This window comes from Leopardus geoffroyi, chromosome X, assembly GCF_018350155.1.
Source record: "Leopardus geoffroyi isolate Oge1 chromosome X, O.geoffroyi_Oge1_pat1.0, whole genome shotgun sequence".
NCBI lineage: Eukaryota > Metazoa > Chordata > Mammalia > Carnivora > Felidae > Leopardus > Leopardus geoffroyi.
In genome coordinates this window covers 6,886,672-6,913,755 of record NC_059343.1, presented here as the reverse complement: position 1 = coordinate 6,913,755, position 27,084 = coordinate 6,886,672, and the positions used below count along the sequence as shown (strand labels likewise).

Below are 27,084 nucleotides of genomic sequence, written 5' to 3'. Positions count from 1 at the left end.
CGGAACAGGAGCCATTTAAACTCTGCGCCGCGCTTAGAGTGAGCAGGGCTGGGAGCCGCCGCCGAGCGGCCGGGGTGGCGCCGGGACCACGCACCTATGCGTGTCCCGGTGCTCCGGTCCCCGCAGGTGACCCAGGCGGACCCGCGCCCCGGCGCTGGGGGCGCGCTCCGCCCGCCCCTCCGGCGCCCCCACCCCCGGCGAGTCCGCCGCCCCGAGGCCACCTTTGGGTTGTCACCGTAAGGGTCCCGCAGCCGCCTCACCTTGGTGATGACCAGCGGTTCGCCGTGCTCGCGGCCGCCCTTCAGGGTGAAGCCCCATGGGGCGCCGCCGCTCAGCTGCACCTCCACCAAGCGCCCGCCGTCGGCCGCCCGCGCGTCGGCCTCGGCCAGGCGCTCGGGCCGCGCGCGGGGTTCGGCGCCCTCCATGGCGCGGGGCGCGGAGGCGGCGCGGCCGCTCAGCCCCCAGGGCCCGTCCGGCCCGCGCCCATGCAGTCGGGGGAGCCCCGGCCGGCCGAGGGCGAGGGAAGGTCCGTGCGCTCCTGCCGCCGCCGGCCAGTGGCGAACTTGCGCGGCAACTTGGGAGGAAAGTGCCGGCCGGGGCCAGGGAGGGAGCCGGGAGCTGGCGGCGCGGCGCACGGAGGAGGGCGGGCCGGGCAGGGGGCGGGGCCGGCGCGCTCCAGGGCTCGGGCCGCTCCGCGGGCAGGGGGCGGGGCGCGCGCGGGGCTCCCGGGAGCTGCCCGGAGGGTGGGAGGGACCGGAGCGGGTGCGCGCTCCGGGACCCGTGCGACCGCTGAGGGACGGAGGGGCCAGAGGCGCTCGGGGCGGGGGCGCCCTGGACTGGTCCCAAGGGGGCGAGGGCCGGCGCGCACACGGTGCCGGTGTCGCCGGCCAGGGATGCGAGTGCGCGCTCGGGGCTCCCCCAGGTTACCCAGAGGGTGGAAGGGGGGCGAGGGCCGGCGCGCGCACGGAACCTGTGCCGCCTGCCGTTGCGGGAGCGCGCCCCGACTCGCCCCCCTCCAAAGTTGCCCGGAGGGTGGGAGGGGGCGGAGCGCGCACTCCGGACCTCGCGCTGCTCCGTGGGGCCGAGGGGCGGCCGGGGACCGCGAGGCGAACTCCGGTCCTTCCTCCCGCGCGAGCGCAGGGCGGCCCTTGGAGGCTCCGGGCGCGCCAGCCCTCCGCCCGGGAGGCCGAGCGGCGGCAGGTGAGGCGGCGGCAGCGCCCGCGCGGGGCGGGGCGGGCGGGCGGGCGGGCGGCGGCCCGAGTCCCCGGCGCCCTCCATCTTGGAGCGCGCGGCCGGCCCGCCGCCCCCGCCTTTGTTCGCGCCGACCGCGGGCTGCCGGCGGCCGCCCAGGTGAGGCCGGAAGCGCGGCGGGCGGCCTCACCCGGGCGGCCCCGCGCCGGTCCGCGAGCCACCAGCCTGCTCCCGCACGCACGTGCTTTGTCCCCGGGCGCGGACTTGGGGCCCGCGGGTCCCGGGAGTCCTCCCTGAGAGCCTCCCCCCGCCGCGCAGCCTGTGCCAAACGCTGGCCTTAGGAGGGTCCTTTTAAAGTCCGGGCAGAAGAGAAGGGCGTCTGGACTCTTCCCGTGTGGAGCTGCCTACCCTCCCACAAGGTCCCTGCTGCAGCGCCCAGCCCACATAAGGAATGTTCTTGGCTCTTCCCAGCCCTTGTAGGCACGGTCCGGGAAGTCTTTGCATTCGGACCCTGTCCTCTCGTAGGGCAGTGCCACGAGGTCTTACTGTCCCACTTCTGCATTGCCTACAAAGGAGAGGTGGTCTGAAATTACTGAAAGGGCGTGCCTCCTACCTCTACCCCTTTTCAATGTACGTAAAAGTCCGGTATGAAGAAATACCTGTATTAGTACATGTTTGCATGCTTTGCAAAAAAAAAAAAAAAACCAAAATCTTTTTATTTTATTTGTAGTTACGTCACTGGACGCTGGTGCTCGCTTGTCTCTTCAAAGCAGCTCTATCCAGGTACTTGGAGCAGGTGGGGATGGAATAGACCTCAAGGACAAGCTCGGAGACCACTGGACAGAAAGAGTGAGGGGACTCTGTCACTGTGGAGCAGAGACCAGGAACCTCTTACCTGTGGTCTCAGTTTCTTCAGTGGTCAAGTGAGGGATTTCCATTCTGTGACTGATGGTTTGGGGTATCATCCAGGCAACTGAAGTAAGAGTGCAAACTTCACTCCGCACTTCTGGCTCTGGGCACTGATTACTGCCCCATAAGTAACGTCCAGAATGTCTCCAGTTAGAGGAATGGGGAGTTTTTCTTTGTGAAGGGAGATGTAAGGAGTGTGTGCCTGTTAGAATCCGTCTCAAGTGTACCTTGACTGCAGTGGTCATGCAAACCTGCCCAGAATGATTACATTGCACACAACTAAATAGACACAGGAGTCCACCAACGCTGAGGAAATCTAACCAAGCTTGGCAGATGGTATCAATGTTAATGTTCTCACTGAGGTGCAGGTTGCAAACGATGTCCCTGTACTGTTTTTTTACAACTAAATGTGAATCTGTAATTATCTTCAGCTAACACGTTTGATTTAAAAAGTGGATGGATCGGGACACCAAAAGACAAAGGGCCATATAAACGCACGTAGAGTTTTTGGAAGTTCCCTAGTCTCAAAACGCACCGCCCTGCCCAGTGATACATTAACTTAAATCTCAGTTTACTAGAGCTGAAATTCAGGCCACTAGATTCACTAAGCAGAGACCAAGATTTCATTGTCCCATAAGTCACAGCCAAAGTCATCTTTAACATTTTATGGTGGTCATGTAGTCAGATGACCTATCCACCGCTTGAACGGGTTATACTGTTCATTCTCAAACTTAGGTGGAGGTCGACGTTTATCCTTAGTAAATTTAATTTTACTGAGTTTTTTCTTAATCTTCACATTAGGCATTCCTCCCAGCTTAGCGTTATTTGAATATTTCTAAGACTGCTCTATCTATAGACATTAATAAATACAGCAGAAGGGACTGGATCAAGTCTGTGTGGTCTGCTTTGAGATAGATGCCCTCTTCCCAGACCCTCATAAATCCTTTCATTGACAGTCTTGGGTTTATATAGGTGGGCAAATCTACCATCACACCTAGACTTCTGTATCATGTCCGTTGTATCGTTATAAGACAGTATAATGTATCTTGGAAACCATCAATATCTTGTGACTGAAAGGCATTGCCCCAGTTTATTAGCCTCGCACCCTTTTTGGAAGAGTTTAGTATGACACTGAACCAGTGTGGACTTACAATGGTAATGGTTTTCTTTTCTAAGAACTCATAACTCAGCCAGATTTTCTAAGGACAGAATATATTTGTTAGCATCTAGCTTTTCTGTTAGAAAGCTAGGGACAAATAGTCTTTATGAGCCTATGTTCTTCTGGACCTGTAGACATGACCCTGTGACCCATCAACATCTAAGCATTCAATAGCCTTGGGTATATGCCACTTTTGCAAATCTGAGGCTTCCTTTAATAGAGAAGAGACAGGTGAAACTTAAGGTTGTTCTTTTGGTGTCTGGCCGGCTCAGTCCATACAGCATGTGACTCTTAAATCTCGGGGTTGTGAGTTCCAGCCCTGTGTTGGGTGTGGAGATTACTTTTACTTTATTGACAGTGAATGAATCAATCAATGAATAGAAGACCAGTTGAGCCAACTTTCAGAGATTTCATCAATAGCTAATCCTTTTTATGAAATAGAGTTCAAATTATTTTAGGGTTTTTTTGTTCTAAAAAAAAACAAGGATTTGTAACTATAAAATGTAGTGGAGGATAGAGTACCAAAACTTTACCTTTCAAAGTAGTAGGTTAGGGGGCGCCTGGGTGGCGCAGTCGGTTCAGCGTCCGACTTCAGCCAGGTCACGATCTCGCGGTCCGTGAGTTCGAGCCCCGCGTCGGGCTCTGGGCTGATGGCTCAGAGCCTGGAGCCTGTTTCCGATTCTGTGTCTCCCTCTCTCTCTGCCCCTCCCCCGTTCATGCTCTGTCTCTCTCTGTCCCAAAAATAAATAAACGTTGAAAAAAAAAAAATCAAAGTAGTAGGTTAGTACCGTCAAGCTTTGCAGAACACCTGTGGCAATTTTTAGAGGGCAGTATTAGCCATTTTCTACTTAACCCACTGTGTACCTGAGTTAGGGTCCCTATGAATTCAGATGGTGGAGAGTCAGTCCAGGTAAGAGAGCAGCCACAGGAAAAGAGTGACGCAGTGACTTTGCCCCTCACCACCATTTGTCATCTTCTCGATTTCTACCAGCTATTATTACAAACGTTGGAATTTAACTTAGTTTGTAGATCTTGGCCCAGAGACAAAAGCTGAATGCTGCATCTGCATAACTGCACCCCCACTTCTCCCCCTCTCACCTCAGAAGGATTTTACCCTGGGTCTTGTTAGTTGGAGCATCTACAGATCTCTAGAGGAGAGATTTCCTCTTCTGTGGGGGGGTCTCTACCTGTGCATGGCATCATTATCCCATTCATGTAATCCACATTGGGAGTTGGCTTCTAGCACCCAGCACCTTTGGTTGAGGAAGCAAGCAGCCACAGCAACTAAGACATAGTAGCCACGATCCACAGGGAACCTGCTTTGTACCAAGCACATTACATAGATGGACTCAAGTCCAAAGTTTCTTGGAGCATGCATCACCCCAATTTACAGAGGAAGAAACTGAGCCCCAGAGGGGCTTAATAACTCTGCTTGAGGTTGCTGAGCCCCGTCCCAAGGGGAACTCACACACTCAGGCTCTTCTATGCACAGGGACCAGTGCTGGGTTGGGTATTGGACGGCAGTTTGCACTGAGCTAGGGAGCTGGCTTTTCTCTGTAAGACCTTTAGACACTGAGCCACCTTTTGAGGTTCCCTTGATCTCCAAACAAGAAAAAGGCTGAAGCATCCTATGTGCAAACTTTGCCTAATAAAACTGGGTACTAATTTATGTTTGCTTGAGTTCTAATCCTGTTACCTTGGAGACGTGTTCTTTAATTTTGTTTATTTGTTCAGTTTTGAGAGACAGAGACCGAGTGCTACTGGGGGAGGGGCAGAGAGAGAGGGAGACACAGAATCTGAAGTAGGCTCCAGGCTCCAAGCTACCAGCACAGAGCCCGACGCGGGGCTCAAACCCATGAACTGTGAGATCATGACCTGAGCCCAAGTCAGACACTTAAATCCACTGAGCCACCCAGGCACCCTTGAGATATGTCCTTTCAAATTTTTTTTTAACGTTTATTTTTGAGATAGAGAGAGACAGAGCATGAACGGGGGAGGGTCAGAGAGAGAGTGAGACACAGAATCTGAAACAGGCTCCGGGCTCTGAGCAGTCAGCACAGAGCCCGACGCGGGGCTCGAACTCATGGACGGTGAGATCATGACCTGAGCCGAAGTCGGATGCTTAACCAACTGAGCCACCCAGGCGCCCCGAGATATGTCCTTTCAAATGTTATGTGTAAATGGTCACATTTCTGGCTGGTGGTTAAATACACACACACACACACACACACACACACACTTTTATCAGTGAATGAATTAATGAATAAAAGGCAAATTAAACCAAATGTTAGAGATTTAATTAATAGCTAATCTTTAAGAAATATGTACAGGGGCGCCTGGGTGGCGCAGTCGGTTAAGCGTCCGACTTCAGCCAGGTCACGATCTCGCGGTCCGTGAGTTCGAGCCCCGCATCGGGCTCTGGGCTGATGGCTCGGAGCCTGGAGCCTGTTTCCGATTCTGTGTCTCCCTCTCTCTCTGCCCCTCCCCCGTTCATGCTCTGTCTCTCTCTATCCCAAAAATAAATAAATGTTGAAAAAAAAAAATTAAAAAAAAAAAAGAAATATGTACAGTAAAACCTTGCATTGTAAATAACTTGTTCTACAAGTGTTCCACAAGATGAGCAACTGTTTCTAATAAGTTTTAACTTGATAAACAAGCAATGTCTTACAAGTAGTACATGACTCCAAATATCACACAATCACAACTGAATCAATGGTGTTCTCTCTCTCTCTCTCTCTTTCTCTCTGTAGGATTGAAGGTGATTGTCTCCCATGCTCAGATGCTCAGTCTCAGGCCACGGTGTTTGGCAGAAATCAGTGATTTTTCAGAACGTTGGAAGGTGCCCAAAACTGGCATTGGTGTATTTTTTTTGTCACTTCAAGCACCTAAGTCCTTTGCTTTTCCATACAAAAATGAGCTTAGGAATCCTTTAGTTCATTGTAGGTCAGGCTGTCTGCAGATAGAGACCCTTTCCTCTGCTGCCTTATTGCCAGTTACATTAAATACAGTACATGACAAGAGTTTATTAGTATTGTACTGTAGCCAATGTCCGTTACTAATGGGGAAAGTCTTCCAGTAACCCTCCTCTCTCTTGTCTCCTTCACATGGCCATGAAGGTTTTCAAAAGTAATTTGTTTTTCTTTCTATTTTGTATTTTCTTGATTATTTTGTATTATATTACAATATCGTAATCATTTTTGTATGAATATTTTTGGGCTGTAGAATGAATCATCTGAGTTTCCATTATTGCTTATGGGAAAACTCGCTTTGATATACAAGTGCTTTAGACTACAAACATGTTTCTGAAACGAATTATGCTTGCAAACCAAGATTTTTATTATATATATAAAACAATGCTTTTCAAATTGGGAGCATTCAAAAAGAGCTACTATTTTTAAAGTGTTTTTTTTTTTTTTTAAGTTTATTTAAGAGTAAGCACAGGGGAAGGGCAAAGAGAGACGGAGAGAAAGAATCCCAAGCAGGCTCTGCACTGTCACAGTGTGGAGCTCCATGCCTGGCCCGAACTCCCCAATCGTGTCCTGAGCTGAAATCAAGAGTGGGTCACTGACCCAGCTGAGCCACCCAGGTGCCCCTAAAAGTGTTCATTTTTAAAATGCAGTTTTAGGGGCGCCTGGGTGGCTCCCATCTGGTGAATGTCCATCTTTGGCTCAGGTCATGATGTCCCTGCTCATGGGTTGGAGTCCCACATCAGGCTCTGTGCTGACAGCTCAGAGCCTGGAGCCTGCGTCAGATTCTGTGTCTCCGTCTCTCTCTGCCCCTCCCCTGCTCCCACTCTGTCTCTCTTTCTGAAAATTAAACTTAAAAAAAATTTTTTTTTAATTTTTTTTTAAGTGTATTCATTTTTGAGGGGCAGAGAGAAAGAGAGAGATGGAATCTGAAGCAGGCTCCAGGTTCTGAGCTGTCAGCACAGAGCCCAATGCAGGGCTTGAACTCACAAACCATGAGAGCATGACCTGAGCTGAAGTCAGACGCTTAACCGACTGAGCCACCCAGGCGCCCCTTAAAAAAATTCTTTTTTAAATGCAGTTGTAGAAAGACATTGGCTGTTTTTCACTTTTTATTTTTTTTATAAAGTAGCCAACAAGAACTTTTTGAGCACTTTTAACTTGCCCAGTACTGGGGAGAGGTCGCTAAGGAATGGAAAGGATGCAGAAAATAGGAAGCATTAACTCTGGCCAATGAAGAAAATACGATAGAAAAAAGAAATTAGTGCACCATTATGCACAAAATGACTCTTAATTGCAGAAGTTCTAGCAGGAGAGAAACCAAAGTAGAGAAGAAAAACAAAAGGAATTAATACAACTCCTAGATAAAGAGTTGTATTCCTTTGCTCCTGTGAGCAGAGGAATGTTCTTTACAGGGAAGCTAAACGCGTTAGGACTGAATGCTGAAACGCTGTGGACGAGTACAGAAGCTTCCCAGTCTTGCTCCTTTTGAATGTGTCCCGAGACTCCACTCCCCATCCCAAGGGTGTGTGTACAGGGTAGGGTGAGTGAGGAAGTATAAACAGCTCTGGGCTTCTGGCTGAAATAACCGAGTCTGGTGGCTGGAGAACAGGTGAGGGTAGGCCGTAAGGAGTTTCCTTTGGGCAGGTTGAAATTTGAAATGCCTTTGGGATGCAATGTATGTTTTCTAAGGCTATTGTAATAAGTTACCATACACTGCTTAAGACCATGTTTTTTTCCTTCCTGGAAGCCAGAAATCTGAAATCTAGGTGTCAGCAGGGCCACACCCCCTCTGGAGGCTCTAGGAGAGAATCTGTTCCCTGGTCCCTTCAAGTGTCTGGTGGCTGCTGGCATTCTGGGTGAATGACTGGATCAGGCCAACTTACTTTTGCCTTTGTGGTCACCCAGCCTCCTCCTCTGCCTACGTCCTGTCTCCCTCTGTCTCCCTCTGTCGCTCTCTCAGAAGGTTACCATGATTGCCTTTAGGGCCCACCTGGAGAATGGAGGCTGCTGTCTGCATCTCAGAATCCTTAATCTAATCTGGTGTGCAAAGACCTTTTTTCCAAATAAGGTAACAAATGTTTTAGGGATTCGAACCCGTTATCTTTGGAGAGCAATAGTCGTCTTAACTACAGATATCCGAGTGGAAATCACTGGGGTGTTCTTGAGGTAGGGTCCCTTCCCTAAGCAATGTGGAAGAAATAAAACCTTCAAAATAAAAGGAAGGCAACCTGGCTGTAGGTGGACATGAAATCCCTCACGACCCCCTAACAGGAGACCACCTAATCAGACCACGTGTTTGTGTGTTACCATATATGGGAGGCAAAGAGGTAGAAAATGTATAAAAAACTATGCCACATGGCATTTGGTGCTCAGTTCTTCAGGTACGAACCCAACTGAGCGGTGCTGGCAGGAATAAAGTTGCTTTCTGGAAAGAAAAGCCTCAGTGTCACAACTCTATGCGAGAATCCTGCTACATTACATGGGGGCTCGTGTCCAGGATTCAGAGACGGTGCATATCCACCTCCTTTGCCACCAGGGTACAAACCTCTGTGCGCCAGGAGACGTGGCCTTGCCTGGCGCTAAAGGACTGCTTGATCTTTAGGAGATGAGCCCTCCCGGTGTGCCGGGGCGAGGACCCCATGTGCGGCTACAGAACCTGTGTGTGCCAACGGAACCCGTGAGGCCCAGGAACCAGCTTAAGGAGAGCCGCCCATCAGACTGGTAAGAACCGGGTTCATTTTGGCAGACCTGCCCCTAAGAGGCAGAAGGGGAGCCTGGTCACCTCCCAGAGTTGCCCTAGTTCCACGGCGACGAGGAACGAAGCCACAACTCTAACGCGCTGAATGTAGGGTGGTGGGTTGGAGTCGATGTGTGAATGAGACGGACAACAGAAAGGTTCTGACCTGACCAAGGGTCAGTGTTGAGTCTTGATCCGCGGTTCCTTGGTGACCTCATATGGCTTAAGGCGGCATCAGACTTCCTCGGGAGTGTGATCCGTATCACGGATTGAAACTGAACCCGCCAATGCTAAGAGGCTCCCGAAATATCTCTGAGAGGAGAATGGCCGGAAATGGACAAAGCGAGTGTGTGTCCTCTCCAAACTGGTCCCCTACCTTCCTCTTTTTTTCCCCCTTGTATGCATGAAAGTCATCTGTTAGGGGGAGGAAATGGGTGGAAAGCAGGGTAAACCAACTCCCCTAGAGTGTATGTTGAGGAATTTCAAAGAGGGATATTCAGGAAATTATGGTGTGAAATTAACTCCTGGAAAGCTCTGGACATTCTGTGAAATTTATTGGCTGTCATTTGGGGCAGGCTGGCTCTCTGAGGGCTCACTTGATAAGGAACTAGTTGGCTGAGTGTTAAGGGTCATTGCGGGGGACCCAGGCCACCCAGACCAATTTCCTTACATTGACTGTTGGCAAGACCTGGTCCTGTCCCGGCCACCTTGGCTGAAACTCTGTATTGAAAAGAGCTTTAAAGTTAGGATGGCTCACGTCACAGCTTCCTCCAAATACCGGCCAGAAATTAAAAAGCCCATACTGTCGGGAGAACCTGAAGAAACCCCACCACCATATGTCCCACTGGACATCTCACTGCCACCTGTGCCTTCAGCCACTCTAGCTGCCGAAACCCCATCAGAGTCTGCCCTTAGTCTCGAGACCTCACCACCCCTAGCTCCACTGGCCTCCCCGAATGTGACTGACTCACCCAGACCACCAATCTTAAAACCACATATGCCTCCTGGAAGGGGACTAGAGAATCAGACCAGCGGAGGTGGTCTCTCCCTGTAGCCACAGCAGGGAGCCCTACTGATGCCACTGAGGGAAACCAGGAAGGCCAGATCCAAGGAGGCCAGCGTGTTTTTGTGTACCAACCCTTTACCACTGCGGACCTCCTAAATTGGAAGCACCATACCCTCCTATACGGAGAAACCCCAGGCTATGATTGAGCTAATGCGGTCCATAATTCAAACCCACAAACCTACCTGGGTGACTGCCACCAACTTCTGACCCTCTTCGATACGGAGGAGTGTCGCTGGATTACCCAGGCAGCCCTAAAATGGTTAGAGGAGAATGCCCCAGCTGGGACACTAGATCCCCAGGCCTGTGCTCGGGCTCACTTCCCTGAGGAGGACCCCAAATGGGACCCAAATGACTCAAGTATAGATGGAGGGTTTGCAAGGACTGAATGGTATCCAGAAGCCCTTGGAAAGCGGGGGGAAAGGCCATAAATGTGAGTAAAACATCAGAAGTGCTCCAGGGGGCCCGAGGAAAGCCTGAGACAGTTTATGAGAGACTGCGTGTGGCGTTTCGTCTCTATACTCGCCTGATCCAGAAGTGCCCACTCACCAGCGGATGGTTCATGCGGCTTTCATAGGTCGGGACCAGGGGGACATTTGGCGCGAGCTGCAAAAAATGGGAGGTTTCACTGGCGTGAATGCCAGTCAGTTGCTAGAAGTAGCAACCCAGGTGTTGGTGAACTGTCACCGGGCAGCACAGAGAAAGAACGCAGAAAGATGCGAAATAGGCAGGCTCGTTAGCTGCCGCCTCGGTGGAGCGGTCAGAATGCTCCCGGAAAGGTGCCCCTCAGGGAAAGGGTCAAAGCCAGAAAGGGGACCGGCGGGGGAAGGCCTCCCGCCAGACCAAAATTAGGGTGGAATCAGTGTACTTATTGCCGTCAGGAAGGCCACTGGAAAACTGAGTGTCCCCAGAGACCAGACCATTCTCGGCAAAGCCCCAAGCAGAAAGAGGCCATGTGGTCCAGGGCTGGTGCCAACGGGCCCCAAGGCGTCATGGGGCCCCCGAAGACGACTTTGTGGGGCTAGCCACCGAGGAGGACCAGGACAGACCGGGCTCTATTTTGTTAGGCCCCCAGGAGTCCATGGTCTGAATGAATTGGGGGGGGGGGCGCAACCCATTAACTTTATGGTGGCTACTGGAGCAGAACACTCAGTAGTGACCCAACCCGTGGACCCCTCTCACAGAGACAAGCCACCATTGTGGGGGCCACAGGCAGTCGGACGCACCGTCCCTTCCTGCTGCCTCAACGATGCAGTTTAGTTGGCCATGAAGTCATCCATGAATTCCTGCCCTGTGGCTCTAATGGGCCGTGACCTGTTGGGAAGGCTGCAGTCCCAGATAACTTTCCACTGTCGGGGACAGGCTGCTCTGACCCTACGGAAACCGGAAGCAAAGATTGTGACTCTCACGATTCCTCAAGGGGAAGAGTGGCGTCTCTGCAGTCTCAAGGAGGAACCACAACTGGTGCCTGAGCTTCCCTCTAAGATCCCAGGAGTGTGGGCTGAAGGCAACCCACGAGGCCTGGCCTGAAACATACCACCTGTGGTTGTGGAACTGAAGTCGAGGCAGAGCTCACCCAACAGAGACCATACTTTATCCCTCGCGAGGCACAGATCGGGATCCAAAAACACCTGGAGAGACTTTTAAAGTATGGGATCCTCTGGCCGTGCCAGTCACCTTGGAACACGCCCCTCTTGCCTGTCCAAAATCCAGGCACAGATGACTCCCGGCTGGTTCAGCACCTGCAGGCAGTCAACCAGGTAACTGTCACCATACACCCAGGGGTCCAAGCCCCTCTACACTTCCGGGGCTCATTCCTGCTGAAGCCACCTTCTTGCCCTGTTTGGACCTCAAGGATGCCTTTTTCTGCATCCACCTGGCCCCCCAGAGCCAGCTGATCTTTGCCTTCCCGTGGGAGGATCCTGAAAATGGTGACACGGGCCAATTAACTTCGACCAGGTTGCCTCAGGGTTTCAAAAACTCTCCAACCGTTTCCGGCACTGCATTTGCCTCTCACTTGGAAGCCTTCCCCGCAGATCAGCATGACTGTCCCGCTTCAGTACGTGGATGACGTGCTGGCTGGGAGGTCCCGGGAGGGCTGCATGGAAGGGACTCAGCAGCTCCTTGCCCTCCTATGGAAAACCAGTTACAAGGTCTCGAGGCAAAAGGCCCAAGTCTGTCAGGAAAAGGTGAAATATCTTGGCTTCCACCTGTCCCGGGGGCAGTGCCAGCTCGGCCCAGAGAGGAAGCAGGCCATCTGCTCGATCCCGGCCCCAAATCCTGGTGCCAGGTCCGGGAGTTTCTCAGGCTGCACGTTTCTGAAGGATCGGGATACCTAACTTTTCAGTCCTGGCAAAACCCCTCTGTGAGGGGGGAAGAGAGGGAGCCTCTGATGTGGGAATCAGTACAGCAGAAGGCCTTCGAGGAAATAAAGCGAGCCCTTACTAATGCAGCTGGTTTAGGGCTCCCAGACACGACCAAGCCTTTCTTTCTGTGTGTCTGTATTGGCTGGTATTGCAGTGGGAGTCCTAACTCGGTTGTTGGGGTCATGGCATCACCCGGTGGCATATCTCTCCAAGCAACTTGACTCACTGGCCCAAGGCCGGCCCCGCCCCCCTCCCCGGCCTACGGGCACCGGAAGCCATGGCCCTCCTGGTATCTGAAGGCTGACAACTTAACTATGAGACAGGAATTGACAGTCTGAGTGCCACATTCAGTATTGACGTTAGTGGAGTAAAAGGGACAACACTGGCTAACCAACGCCGGGATGGTCATATATCAGGGAATGCTATGGGAGAAGCCACATGTTCACCCAGAAGTAGTGCGAACCCTGAACCCCACAACCCTACTGCCTGTCGGGCCGGGCCAGCCAGACCTTGACTGCATTGCAGTCATGGATAAGGTGTTCTCCAGCCCACCAGACTTGAGGGATCAGCCCCTCAAAGACGCCGACACAATATTTCACTGATGATAGCAGTTTTGTAAAGAGGGGAGAGTGTCTTGCAAGTTATTCTGTGGTGACCCTGAATTCTGTCATTGAAGCAGAGCCCCTGCCGAAGGGGACTTGGGTGCAGAAGGCAGAGCTAATTGCGCTAACCCGTGCCCTCCCACTGGCGGCAGGGATATGTGTTAATATATACACAGACTCTAAATATGCCTTCACCACCCTCCATGTCCATAGGGCCTTAGATAAAGAGAAGGGTCTAGTAAACTCAGGATGGAAGGACATAAAATATGGTTAGAAAATCCTTGAACTCTTAGACGTTATGTGGGCCCCTAAAAGCGTGGCAGTCATGCATCGCCGGGGACATTAATGGGGAGACACCACGGCTGCACGGGGAAACTGTAAGGCAGACCAAGAGGCGAAGCTAGCAGCTTCCAAAGGAGCAGTGGAATCAGCAGCTTTAAACCGCTGCACTGTTGCTTAATCCGTTGGCGGAATGGGACCCTAATTACTCACGCCATGAAAGTATGTGGTTTAAGACTGAAAATGGAAGCTACCTCCCAGGTGGATGGTGGAAATTTGAGACGGGCAAATAGCAATTCCTGAGACCCTGGTTCCAGCCTTTGTCAGGCGGTTCCATCAGGAAACTCACATTGGCCGGACGGCCCTTGAGACAATGTGGAGCCAATATTTCTACCTCCCTCGACTCTCCGGCATAGCCCGGGCGGTATATGAGCAATGTGAAACGTGTGCCCGGAATAATCCACATCAGGGACCCAAGGCCACTCCCGAGGTGCAGAGTGTCGGAAGAGCCCCAGTTGAAAATGTGATGGTGGATTTCACGGAGCTCCCCCGGGCTCGGGGCCGTAAATATCTGTTGGTCTTTGCATGCACTTTCTCAGGCTGGGGTGGAAGCCTTCCCTACTCACACAGAAAAGGCACATGAAGTGGGAAGTAGCCCGACTTCTTCTAAAGGAAATTATGCCACGGTTTGGGGTCCCTCTCACTATGGGGTCAGATAAGGGGCCAGCACCCATGGCTGAGGAGGTGCAGCTGGTGGCAGAAGGGCTAAAGATCACGTGGAAGTCACACGCGGCATACTGACCCCAGAGCTCCGGGAAGGTGGAACGAACGAACCGAACCCTGAAGCTGCAATTAAGTAAACTGTGCCAGGAAACCCACATGCACCGGGACCGGGTGTTGCCAGAACTCTTGTTAAAAATCAGGGGGAGCCCCAGTAAGCAAACGGGCTTTCCCCTTATGAAATCCTTTACGGGCGCCCTCCCCCAACTGTCAAGGGCGTAAGGGGGATTTCAGTGAGATAGGCAGTCTAACCCTGAGGCAGCAGATGCAGCAGACGTTTTGTGGAAAAACAGCCTATACAGTACCTCCTTCAGGCTGGTCAGGGTCATGTGCTGGGGACTATTCGTCCCATCTTTCTTCCTGCTCCCACTTGCCAGCGGGGAACATCTGGGAGTTCAAATGTACAGAGATAGGGAGACTCAAAGGAAGGGGCGTGCCCTGCAGATTGGCAAGTGGAAAGATGATGAATGGCCTCCCGCGCATCTGATCCAATATTATGGCCCTGCCACCTGGGCAGAGGACGGGTCCTGGGGCTGCCGCACTCCGACGTACATGCTAAACCGCATAATCAGACTGCAAGCAGTTGTAGAATGTATAACCAATGAAACTGCCAGGGCTCTTAGCTCACTAGCCAAGCAGCAAACCAAAATGTGCAGTGCTATCAAAATTGCTTCACCTTGGATCACCTGCTTGCTTCTGAGGGAGAAGTTTGCGAAAAGTTTAACCTGAGCAACTGCTGCCCACAGATAGATGATGAGAGAAAAGTCATAGAGGAGATCACAAATCAAATGAAAAGGATTGCTCCTGTCCCAGTCCAGACCTGGGATGGTTGGAACCCCGGGGAGGTATTGGATGGTTTTCAACTCTCGGGGGATTCCAAACTCTCATGGGAATTACCCTAATTTGGGGAGGGTGCTTAATCTTATCTTGCTTACCTCCCCTGGTTGCACAGTCTGTCTCCAGACTCATTGAGGCCATGGGTGAAAGAAAGACGGCCACCCATATAAGGACGTTATGGAAATAGAAATCTCTAAACCGAAATTATGTTCTTTGACCCAAAATAGAGGGGTCTGAGCATCAAAGTGGGGAATGTGGTAGGGTCCCTTCCCTAAGGAATGTGGAAGAAAAAACTGCCAAGATAATGGAAGGCAACCTGGCCATATGCATGTGTGACATCCCTCACCACCCTATAACAGGAGACCACTCATCAGACCACATGTTTGCGTATTAACATATATGGGAGACAAAAAAGTGGAAAGTGTACAAAAAACTATGCCACGTGGCATTCGGGGCTCAGTTCTTCGGGAACAAACCCAACTGAGCAGTGCCGGCGGGAATAAAGTTGCTCTCTGCAAAGGAAAGCCTCATTGTCGTGACTCTGTGCGAGAATCCTGCTACATTCTAAGACACAAAATGGGACTTTTCTCCTGGTTTGGAAGCATCATGGCTAACGCCCCACTGTTTGTGCTGATAGTTCCAAGCGCTCACAGGAGAGGCAGAATCCGCTGGTTATCTGCCTGCCTCGCGGGTGGTGATTGGGGAAAGCTTGTCACACCCTCAAGCCAAATGACAGCTCCCTCAGAAAGACGTCTGGAAGTGTAGGCCACTGCTGATCAGCAACTTTTGTGGACACGAGCAGAAGGCATCAGAGGGGAGGAGGGCTCAGCAGTGAGTGAGTGAGCTCTCCAAGTATGCCTGAGAATGCCACTACATAGCCAATTATCACGAAATTTACCAGCTTAAAACCACAAACTCAGGCCTGACCCAGGACTACTACTGAGGCTAACAGAGCCAAGCAAGGATTCTGAATGCTAGTGACTTCCTGGCAAGAGACAAAACAGTTTTACCTGGGGAATGAGTAGTGGGGGGTGTAAATTATCTTTTATCCTTGTAGTTTTTGAGATGTAATCAAGGTCTAGATCTGGTCATGCAAATGTGTAGGCGGCCAAGTGTAGAATTCTTCTTTCTCCCTGGGGTCCCTGTATGACGTGGGGCATTATGCTTTAAGTAAAAGCCAGGGATTTCTGGGAGGGCAGAGACCAATAGGGTAACTCCGGTTACCTATTCAAAATTAGGGGGGCTTGATCAGAGGAGGAAAAGAGGGGTAAAAAGGCAGCCACATGCCTAGGCCATGTCTGCGTTCTCCAAGTGATCCTCAGCTGAGGTCAAAGGCATAGACCTTGTGGTCACAGATCAGAACTTAGTCAGTGCAGGGCTTGGGGTACCCAAGAGGATGGGAGGGTTTTTTTGTTTTTGTTTTTTTTTAATTTTTTAAAATTTATTTTCAGAGAGAGACAGAGGCACATGCAGCAGAGGAGGAGAGAGAGGGGGAGACACAGAATCCAAAGCAGGCTCCAGTCTCTGAGCTGTCAGCACAGATCCTGACACGGGGCTTAAACCCACGAACTATGAGATCATGACCTGACCCAAACTCAGATGCTTAACCGACTGAGCCACCCAGGTGCTCCAAGGATAGGAGTTTTGACACCAGCCTGGCCACCTTACCTTGATTTACAACGTTGTATCTGGGGAAGACTTTTTTTTTTCCAATCTCAAACACGTTCTGCGACCCATCCTGCTTGTAATTTGCCAACTAACTCACAGTGTAAAAACATGATACCTGAGTCCCCAATACCGTCTAGGTGGTTCTAGTGAGAGCCAACACAAGCGATTTCCAAGCTGCAAAAAACAATTCTGTACATGAGATTTCAGTGAGACATCCTTGAACATACTACCCTTCCCAAATGTAGCATGAATCTTCTGTTCCTTCCCTATGATAGCATTCGTGTGACTGTGGAATACCTTTTTACTTCGTACTCCACATTTTGAGAGAAGAAAACCCAGAGATGCTTCTGTGAGGCTCTCCAGGAAGGCACGGGGAACTTGCATTTGTGACCAGCTCCTAAACCACACTCAGGCTGCCCTTCGGAGAGCACATCTGGAGAACCACAGAATCAAATGACATTGCCAGGAGAGTCCGCATACTACTGGAGCTCAATAAATGTTATTCCATTCCCTCCCACTCAGCCCCCAACACAACCACAACCACACACACACACACACAGAAAAAGGAGCCATCTGTACTTCCTTAGAGCCGAAATAATTCGGGTGCCGTGTGGGAAGGAGGGGCCCTGGAAAGCTGGAGGAATTGTTGATTCGGATGCGGGAAATTCCTTTGCTGGCCACTGGCCAAAATACTTGTTTCAATTGACTCTTTTCTTCTGAACTTCAAGGAATGTAGAAGTATTTGGCCAGTCGTAGAAATAACAGGAAGTAACCGAGGACGGCCGTCTGAAGGGTGGTAGAATTTTTACTACAATGGACCGATTTCTTCCAGGCAGGGATAGGAAGTCTCTAAAAAATCAATTGGTTGCGATCATTCCTTACTTTTGCATAATTATACGTGTGGAAGGGCCACAGGAAATATTGTGTGAGATTAACTTCTTTAAAAATTAATTCTTCTGTTGGAGGGGTGCCTGGTGGCTCAGTCGGTGAACCGTCTGACTTTGGCTCAGGTCGTGATCTTGCAGTTCGTGGGTTCAAGCCCTGCATCGGGGTCTGTGCTGACAGCTCACAGCCTGGAGCCTGCTTTGGATTCTGTGTGTGTTTCTCTCTCTGCCCTTCCCCAGCTCATGCTTGCACTCATTCTCAAAAATAAATAAACATTAAAAGTTTTTTAAAAATAATAAATTCATCTGTTGGAACCATTTTGGATTTACAGAGGACTTGCAAAGATAACATAGGAAGGACTTGTATACCCTCACCTAGTACATCCTCGTCATGAACTTCTAGTTGGATTTCCCCAGTCTGTACCCTAGTGTCTTTCTGTCCCCGGGACCCAACACTGCGTGTCGTCGTCTCTTTGGTCTCCCATCCTTTGTTTTGATGACCTGGAGAATTTTCTTTTTTGAAGTTTATTTGAGAGACAGCATAAGTGCCAGGGAGAGCAGGGGAAGGACAGAGAGAGGGAGAGAGAATCTCAAGCAGGCTCTGCACTATCAGTGGAGAGCCTGACATAGGGCTCGAACCCATGAACTGTAAGATCATGACCTGCGCTGAAACCAAGAGTCAGATGCTTAACTGACTGAGCCACCCAGGCACCCCATGAGGAGGACTGGTCAGGTGTTTTGTAGAATGTCCCCCAATTTAGGCTTGTCTGACGTTTTCTAAAGACTAGGTTATGGATTTGAGGGAAAACACACACATTGATGTTGTGGCCATCTCGGCACACCACATCAGGGAATACTTGACATCTCCATGGCTTGTCACTTGTGACTGTCACCTTAGTACGTGGATAAGGAGGTGGCCATCAGGTTTCTCACTGTAAAGTTATAGGGAAAGTTTCCCTTTCTGATTAGCTCGTTTAACAACTTAGGTTTTACAGTGCAAAGGTGTTCTGTGGGAAATCACATTGGTTCCATGGTCGCCACCAAGTTTGTAACTGGACAGGCTATCCTTAAGACCAAATTAAGATGCCTGAATCACACCATTGATTAAGTCAACTTAAGCACATTGAGAGAAACAGTAATTGAGAGAAACGAGTAGCTTGCAAAGGCAAAAATACATACTGTTTGGCCCCTTAAGCGTACATTTTGTGACACCTGTGACAGACTAAAGAAATGTCACAAGTTTAAGAAACTCAGGTTATACACATGGCTTACTCTGAAGGTTCAACCAAGGGCAGTGCACCGAGACCTGGAAAACTTGGCGGGAGTGGGAGAGGCGAAGAGCCATTGCATTTATATTATCAGACTCCCTCAGAGGAACGATTACCCACATTTTCTTTTTTTAATTTTTTTTTTTTAATTTTTTTTTCAACGTTTATTTATTTTTGGGACAGAGAGAGACAGAACATGAATGGGGGAGGGTCAGAGAGAGAGGGAGACACAGAATCGGAAACAGGCTCCAGGCTCTGAGCCATCAGCCCAGAGCCCGACGCGGGGCTCGAACTCACGGACCGCGAGATCGTGACCTGGCTGAAGTCGGATGCTTAACCGACTGCGCCACCCAGGCGCCCCTTTAATTTTTTTTTCTTAACGTTTATTCATTTTTGAGAGACAGAGACACATTGTGAGTGGGGGAGGGGAAGAGAGAGGGAGGCACAGAATCCAAAGCAGGCTCCAGGCTCTGTGCTAACAGCTCAGAGCCTGACATGGGGCTCGAACCCACAAACCGTGAGATCATGACCTGAGCTGAAGTTGGATGCTCAACTGACCGAGCCACCCAGGCACCCCCACCTTTTCTATAGTGATGCCTTTCAATCCTGATATTGAGATGTATGCTCTAGCCCGTGTGTCAGACAAATGTTTCTGCAGTGTGTACAACCATGTTGACCTAAGGTTGTATTATCTCCCAACACGCTGTGTTTCTAACCGCAAGCCAAACCACTGGGGTTAATGTGGGTTTCCTATTCCCTGCTCAGGGCCACTTGAGTACCAGCAAAGCAGTCATTTCAAAATTAGCGAAAGTCTGAGCCTACTTTGTCCCCTTTGTTAGATATATGAGGTTTGACAGTCACGTGGGTGAAAAGTGCAGAGTGTTTAATCCTCCCAGAAATCATAGTCCTCTCATCTCACTATATTAGTGTAATGTGCTATAAAAGAAACATAAAATCTGAACGAAGTTTGAAATCTGTAACGTATATATACAGGAGCGTCCTAACCCCCCACCTCCCCATCCCCCCATATTACTTCCTTGAAAGTGCAGTTATGGTCATGTGACTTCAAATTTGGCCACCTGCGACCCCCCTCCAACTTCTCAAAAGCAGGCTCCTTGTTGTTTCAAGGTGGTGTATTGAGAAGGTGCATTTCTATGCACCGTGCATTGCTATCCGACCCGTTCGTCGACATCCATGGTGACAGGAAATGAATCTCCGGGTCCCCTCTGGAGGAAGTGTTTATGGTGTAATCTGCCTGGGTTTGATCCTCCCCTCCACCACCTCCATGACCTTCACAAGTTGCCCCAGCTCTTCTGCTGCCTCATACATAGAAACTAGAGATAAAAAGGTGAGCCACGAGGGTTCAATGAGAGTTAAGCAAGACGTTGAGTACTTAACCGCTGCCCGCTCATGGAAGGCGGTCAGACAATAATATTAATGTTATTTTACTTTCTTCCTCTTCTCAGAACACAAATCCCACCCCTCTCCCTTCCACGGCACCGTCTGGTCTCACCTCTTCTCAGGCTGACACTGCTTTCCTCACAGACTCATTATCTGCCTGTTGCAGAACTGAAGTTGTACTCTCACACCCAATTTCTCAGTCTGAATTTCTGTGGTTTTCTCAAGGGAAAGGCAAGTTTCTTTCAGAAGCCAAGACTCCTGTTTTGTCAGGCGAGGTCAATACCCAACCCAACAACCACCACAAATCAGGCTCTTTGAGCTCTGAGCCTAGGTTCAAAACCCATTCGTTGTGTGGAATTTTGCAGAGCTACTGAATTCCCCAGCGGGGCAGAGAAAGGGGGTCAGCATCAAGAGATAAGCCATGGCAGCTCTTTTTACTCTCTTAAAGCCTTGAGCCAACCCTGAGCATTTCTGTCCGTCCCACAGGGTCAAACCAAGCAAGTTTAATTTGGGATGGAGAGGGTGGTTATCCTTCTATTCCCTTAACATATTCCTGGAGCTTGCACCTCCCTGCAGGAGGATGCCCTCAGGTGGCAGGAACTCACTCTGCCAATGCTCTTAGGGACCCCGGGATTTGAAGTGCCCTCCCGAGGGGCAGCCCTTCCTGGGTGACTGACAAGAGTTGGATGCTCCCGCGTTCTTGCACCGTCAGACAACCCTGAGAGGTAGCTGTGGTGGACAGACATGAACATGGCCTCGCCAGGGCGCCTGGTGGCTCAGTCGGTTACGCGTCCGACTTCAGCTCAGGTCATGATCTCATGGTTTGTGAGTTTGAGCTCTGTGTCGGGCTCTCTGCTGTCAGCACAGACCCTGCTACAGGTTGTCTGTCCCCATTTCTCTCTGCCCGTCCCTCCTTCTCTCTCTCTCAAAAATAAACATTTAAAGAAAAAGATGGCCTCCCCAGTACACCCAACCAGCTGGTGTTCATACTCTGTGTGTTCCTTCCATTGGGTGTGAACAGGACCCGTGACTAACTTCTAACCAACAGAATCCAGCAAAGGTGATGGGATGTCGGTTCTGTGATTCTGTTACAAAAGCTTGTGACTTCCACTTGGTGAGTCATTCTTGGTGGCTTTGACGAGCCAAGGAGCCCTATTGGAAGCCTGCCTTGTGGAGACAGCCATGTGCCAAGGAACTGAAGGTGACCTCTGGCCAACAGCCCATGAAGAAGGAAAACTTGTCATTAAACATGTAAGCAAATGCTTGGAAGCAAATATTGCCCCACTCAAGCCTTCAGGTGAGACCAGCCCGGTCAGCACCTGAACTGCAGCCATTGACAGACCCCAAAATGGAAGACCCAGCTGAACAGGGCTTGGCCTCTTAAGCTACAGAAGCTGTGAGCAAATAAATGTGTGTTGCTGATTCCTAGTCTGGCATGTTAGGAACTTAGTGGTCATCACCTCATCCTAACACACAAAAAGCTGAACAAGCTGAAAGATCAACAACTCTTCTTAGATTTCTCAGAGAAGTAAGGTCACAGGGCGACCTGCTGCCCCCGAAATTGAAAAGATGGGCGGATGCAGAGAGCCCACAACCCACTGGAGCCGAAACCCATTAGCAGAAACTTCCACAGGAGTCAGCCCCAGGATAGGAAAACCTGAACTGTAATTGACACATTGCTGGAGGCTCAGTGTAGAAGAGTCTGTGAGTCAAAACTGCAGGGGCGGGGGTGGGGGGGGGGTGGGGGTGGGAGCGGTGTGCCTGGTGGCTCAGTTTGTTAATTGTCCAACTCTTGATTTTGGCTCAGGTCATGATCTTGCAGTTCGTGAGTTCAAGCCCCACATTGGGCTACGTGCTGACCATGCAGAGCCTGCTTGGGATTCTCTCTCTCTTTTTCTCAAAATAAACAAATAAATAAAAGCTGCAGGGATCCCTATGTTTCCGTGAGTTTTACCTCTTGGAGGTCTACCAGTTCTCACTGTGAAAACTAGAGAAAAATTGCTTGTGCTTCCTGCGGAGAGAAGGGGAGGAACGCAGCCATTTTTAAATATGCCAGAGCATTCTGTTCTGAAGGAGCCCTGCCCTCAAGAGAAATTTGACACCCAATTGATTGGGGTTACCAGAGCCTAACTACCATGGGGGGAATGAAATACTGAACTCCAACCTCCTCCAGACAACCTTTCTTTCCCACCTAAGGCTGGGGGGAGGAAGGGAACCCACGCCTGAGAGGCATTTGTGAAGTTCACAGCCAAGGGGTACGGCTCACCACTAGGAGACAGACCTAATGATAAACTGTAGAATGCATCTCCTCCTGCCTCCCCCCAACCCCCGCAGCTAACAGCCTATTTACCCCGAACCTTTGCACCGACGACATCGTGCCCAGCTTTAAACAAAAAACTGTGAGGTACGCTAGAAGACCATGAACACAGTCTGAAAAGAAAAAGCAAGCCTGTGATCTGTGCTCAGGGAGGTTGGAGTAAATGGGTGTTTTTTTAGGCTGCTAAGTTTGAGAAATTTGTTATGTAGCGTAGATTACCACAGTGGCCTGCACCCTCACTACAAGTCCTGTGGGATGGAACCCAAGCCACCATTCATGGGACTTTATTTGACTTGCAAATCTATGCTTGGTCTCCCTTTCATGATCACATGGTTCCAGCGCATCCTGCCTTTCCCTGGAAACTCGTCCACATAAACCTTTCTGCACGCGACCTCACCTCACGGTCAGCACGGGAGGGTCTCAGCTGGTCACACCGTGTCATGCTGCTGTCTGTGGGTGCACGGCGTGATTTCAAACCTTTCTTTGCATCTCATATCTTTAGTCACTAAGAGTGCACATTTAACCTCAGGAACTGTCCCTCCTGGTTTCTACTAACCAGCTAGGCCTTCTTTCCTGTCACTTCTTTCTTTTTTTAAAAAAGATTTTAGGGGCGCCTGGGTGGCGCAGTCGGTTAAGCGTCCGACTTCAGCCAGGTCACGATCTCGCGGTCCGTGAGTTCGAGCCCCGCGTCGGGCTCTGGGCTGATGGCTCAGAACCTGGAGCCTGTTTCCGATTCTGTGTCTCCCTCTCTCTCTGCCCCTCCCCCGTTCATGCTCTGTCTCTCTCTGTCCCAAAAATAAATAAACGTTAAAAAAAAAATTAAAAAAAAAAAAAGATTTTATTTTTATTTATTTTTAAAATGTTTATTTTTGACAGAGAGACAGAGACAAGAGTGTGACCGGGGGAGGGGCAGAGAGAGAGGGAGACACAGAATCCAAAGCAGGCTCCAGGCTCCAAGCTGTCAGCCTGGAGCCCTATGTGGGACTTGAACCCACAAGCCACAAGATCATGACCTGAGCCGAGGTCTAGATGCTTAACCCACTGAGCCACCCAGGCACCCCTTTAAGATTTTATTTTTAAGTAATCTCTACACCCAATGTGTGACTCAAACTTACAACCTGAGGTCATGAGTCATGTGCTCCACCAACTGAGCCAGCCAGGTGCCCCTCCAGTCATTTCTTTTTTTTTTTTTTTTTTTTTTTCAATGTTTATTCATTTTTGGGACAGAGAGACAGAGCATGAACGGGGGAGGGGCAGAGTGAGAGGGAGACACAGAATCGGAAACAGGCTCCAGGCTCTGAGCCATCAGCCCAGAGCCCGACGCGGGGCTCGAACTCACGGACCGCGAGATCGTGACCTGGCTGAAGTCGGACGCTTAACCAACTGCGCCACCCAGGCGCCCCTCCAGTCATTTCTAACAGTGATCAACATGCCTGTTCCTTTTAGCTCCTCAGAAAGAGAAATGCCTCTTTGTCCTGCCTGTCACCTCTTTTCCCACCAAGAACTTGTTATGGTATCGATGTTTTTTTTTTTTTGACTTTAGTAGGAGATAAGACATTCAAGAACATGTGTACATTCAGGACATAGTTTCAAATGGGAATGGATTTACCTTTTTAAAAATATTTATTTTGAGAGAGAGAGTGAGAGACCGCATGTGTGCACAGGCCAGGGACAGAGAGGGAGGGAGAGAGGGAGAGGGAGACAGAGTCCCAATCAGGCTCCACGTGTGGCTTGAACCTGTGAACCACGAGAACATGACCAGATGCTTTACTGACTGAGCCATCCAGGTCCCTGGACTTACTAACTTTTGATTGAATAAATCATTTCCATCATTCATGATTTTAAAAGCACATATAAAACTGTTCTGCAGTCCAGTTTGGTTGCCAATCAAGTGTGTACAATGCTTCCACAATTCTATGAAGAGATAATTTTGTGTGTACATTTAATGTGTGTGTGTGTGTGCACTTTGAAAGCCATTCCAAAGGCAGCAGATTTATGTAAAAGAATTTGCCTTTAATTGTCCATGAGTGTGTGTTACTTGACCTCGAATACACAGCTGAGCATTGGGTCTCAAAATCATTACATTCCTTTTTGGGCATTAGAAATATTCATTAAAAACAAAAACTCTTGGGGCGCCTGGGTGGCTCAGTTGGTTGAGCGACCGACGGGCTCAGGTCATGATCTTGCAGTTTGTGAGTTCGAGCCCCACATCAGGATCTGTGCTGACAGCTCGGAGCCTGGAGCCTGCTTCAGATTCTGGGTCTCCCCTCTCTCTACCCCTCCCCTGCTCACGCTCTGTGTCTGTCTCTCAATAATAAATAAATGTTAAAAAAAAAAAAAACCCTCTTTTTCTTTTTGAGCTGAAAGCTCCAAATGTCAGCATACAGAATAAGGAGATTGAACTGAAAAGCTGGCATTATAGAGAGATGTCTCCAGACATGTAAATGTAAGAATAATTGTTTCTTACCATGAAGGATTGTAGAATTACTTCAGCTTGACTGCACATCCTGAAAAAGCACCAAAATGTGATTTTAGATGTAAGACACTGCCCTTGACATAACTGACCACTGAACTATTCTTAATAGTTCGTGCCTGCCCGTTTATTTGTGGCTCCATTCTCTCAGTTACTAAACATTTTAACATAATAGCATTAGCTACTCGCATCATAATCATCTTTGAATGTATCTTTGTTTTCTTTTTCCTTGGCGTTTATTCCATCGTTAATGTCAGTTGCAACTTTCTATACTCTTACTTTTGGCACATTTACTGCATCAGACTGTTACCAGTGGTTTTTCTCTATGGAATGACTGTGTTCCAACAAATTTAGCTGTGAATTGAAAATCAAATCTCTGTGAAGCAAATCCTGTTTTGCTTTCCATTTGAGATTTATTTAACAGCTGGCTCGCTGGCTTTCAGGGAGAAAGCATTTTAAATGATGGATAAGGAGGTGGGGTCGTTTGGGATTAGATAGGTCCCTCTCAGGGCACTGAGCCACTCACCTACACCAAAAGAGCTTCTGTGAGGACTTTGTCATAGCCCAGGCCTCTTCTTTTTTCTAGACCAGGGTGAACAGTTTTCCGGTTTCTACCTGAGCACACCGTCAGGTCATTCTCCCTTCCTCAACACAAGTCACTTTTGTTTGTCTCCCCCAGTCCTCGTCAGTCTTCTTCCTCTCCCACTTGCTCCCCTCTCCTCCCGGTTTCCTGACTTCCATCCCCGGTTAGCCCCAAACAGTTTTCTCCCCCTGGGGCTTTCAGAACCATCAGGAAGGATGTTGCTCATCACTGCTAACCTCATGCCTCCATCCCTGCTTCGTCATTGGCATTCAGAATGCTCTTTGGCTTAGCTGGATGTTGATCAGTTTCTCTGCTCTTTTGAACTAAGCCCTCCCCACACTGAAGTATGGCCTGGTCGTTCCTTTCCTTTTCAGGTTGAGATACAAGCTCCAGGACCTTGCTGCTCCAAGTAGGAGCCATTGACCAGCAGCATCCACATCTCTGGAAGCTTGCTAGAAATGCATGGCCTCACCCAGACATCCCGATAAGCAGAATGAGAATCTGCTTTTCAGTAGCATCTGCAACGCAATGCACATGAAACTTGATTCATTTTATTCTCAGGTCTGATATTTAAATGTCTTTCTACTTAAGTACAATTTAATTTAAAAAATTTTTTTAATGTTTATTTTTTAGAGAGAGAGAGAGAGAGACAGAGCGTGACCGGGGGAGGTCACAGAGAGAGAGGGAAACAAAGAATCCAAAGCAGGGTCCAGTCTCTGAGCTGTCAGCCCAGAACCTGACGCGGGGCTCGAACTCACAAACCTGGGGATCATGACCTGAGACGAAGTCGGACACGCAGCCGACTGAACCACCCAGGCACCACAAGTACAATTTAATTTTAAACTCTACTCAGTCCCTATCTCTTCCCACCCTCTTCTACCGTGTGTCTATGACTAATTGGTTTATTTGACTCTGACAGTGCCTTTGACCGTTATGTATTCTTCTTTATTAAGGCCTAGTAAACACACCCCTATTTATTGGACACAGCCTGTCTCTTTATCTGCTCAGTTTGCACATGGCACTCAATACATTTCTGTTGAAATGAAAGGAATTGAAAGGCAGAGGTGCTGCTGGTCATCAGATGGGCCCCAAGCAGGGCAGGGGCTACAGCACCTGAAATCCTTTATGAGGAAGGCAGATTCTTAGCCTGGGTTCCTTAGAGAGCAGAGCCTGAGGCAAATGGTGTGCCGAAGTTTTGTGGGCAAACACCGTGGAATCCCTGGACAAAAGGGAAGTAAAAGTAGGGAAGGAGGAAGAGCCAATTAAAGGTGGCACAATTATGAATAGACTACAGATTCCTAAGAAACACAGCTGGTTGCTCAGGACCCTATACAACCTCTCCTCAGAAACTTCATAGGGCGGGAGGAAGGAGGAGCCATTTCTCTGCCAGCAACTTCTTGTGTCCCATTCCTCACTGGCCTGTTTGCCTGCCCCACTAGCTGTTAGCCTCCCTATTGTTTTGGGCTTAGCCACCCGGCCTTCTGGGGTACTGCTGGTTAAGCCAGAGTCTCTGTGGGTAGACCTGTAGGAGCCAAAATGGCTAGGTTGCCACCAGTTTTGTAAATGAGGTTTTACTGGAACTTAGCCATGCCCACTAA

The 27,084-nt window shown here is 49.8% G+C and overlaps 2 protein-coding genes across 5 annotated transcripts in view; one reads left to right on the top strand and one right to left on the bottom strand.

Annotated features, from left to right (window-relative positions):
• The window catches only part of SHROOM2 (shroom family member 2), a 158,793-nt gene extending 158,236 nt beyond the window's left edge, over positions 1 to 557 (bottom strand). For all 4 annotated transcript variants that reach the window (XM_045472422.1, XM_045472423.1, XM_045472424.1 and 1 more), the window contains exon 1: positions 261 to 557. In XM_045472422.1, coding sequence (XP_045328378.1) covers positions 261 to 425 — 165 coding nt within the window. In that variant the 5' untranslated portion in view covers positions 426 to 557. The remainder of the gene's footprint in view (positions 1 to 260) is intronic.
• On the top strand, positions 424 to 20,957 carry LOC123595128 (translation initiation factor IF-2-like). The gene is made up of 5 exons (XM_045472437.1): positions 424 to 1,200; positions 1,922 to 1,974; positions 6,010 to 6,017; positions 8,831 to 8,949; positions 19,841 to 20,957. The coding sequence occupies exons 1-4, from the start codon at positions 424 to 426 to the stop codon at positions 8,926 to 8,928; spliced, it is 936 nt and encodes a 311-aa protein (XP_045328393.1). The 3' UTR covers positions 8,929 to 8,949; positions 19,841 to 20,957.
• The last annotated feature ends 6,127 nt before the right edge of the window (positions 20,958 to 27,084 follow it).

What these genes read in the sequence shown, in the direction of transcription:
- LOC123595128 (XM_045472437.1), top strand. Translation starts at nt 424, where the DNA reads ATGGCGCGGGGCGCGGAGGCGGCGCGGCCGCTCAGCCCCCAGGGCCCG. An exon ending in GGGAGGCCGAGCGGCGGCAG is followed by an intron (nt 1,201 to 1,921) that starts GTGAGGCGGCGG and finishes TTTTATTTGTAG; the next exon opens with TTACGTCACTGGACGCTGGT.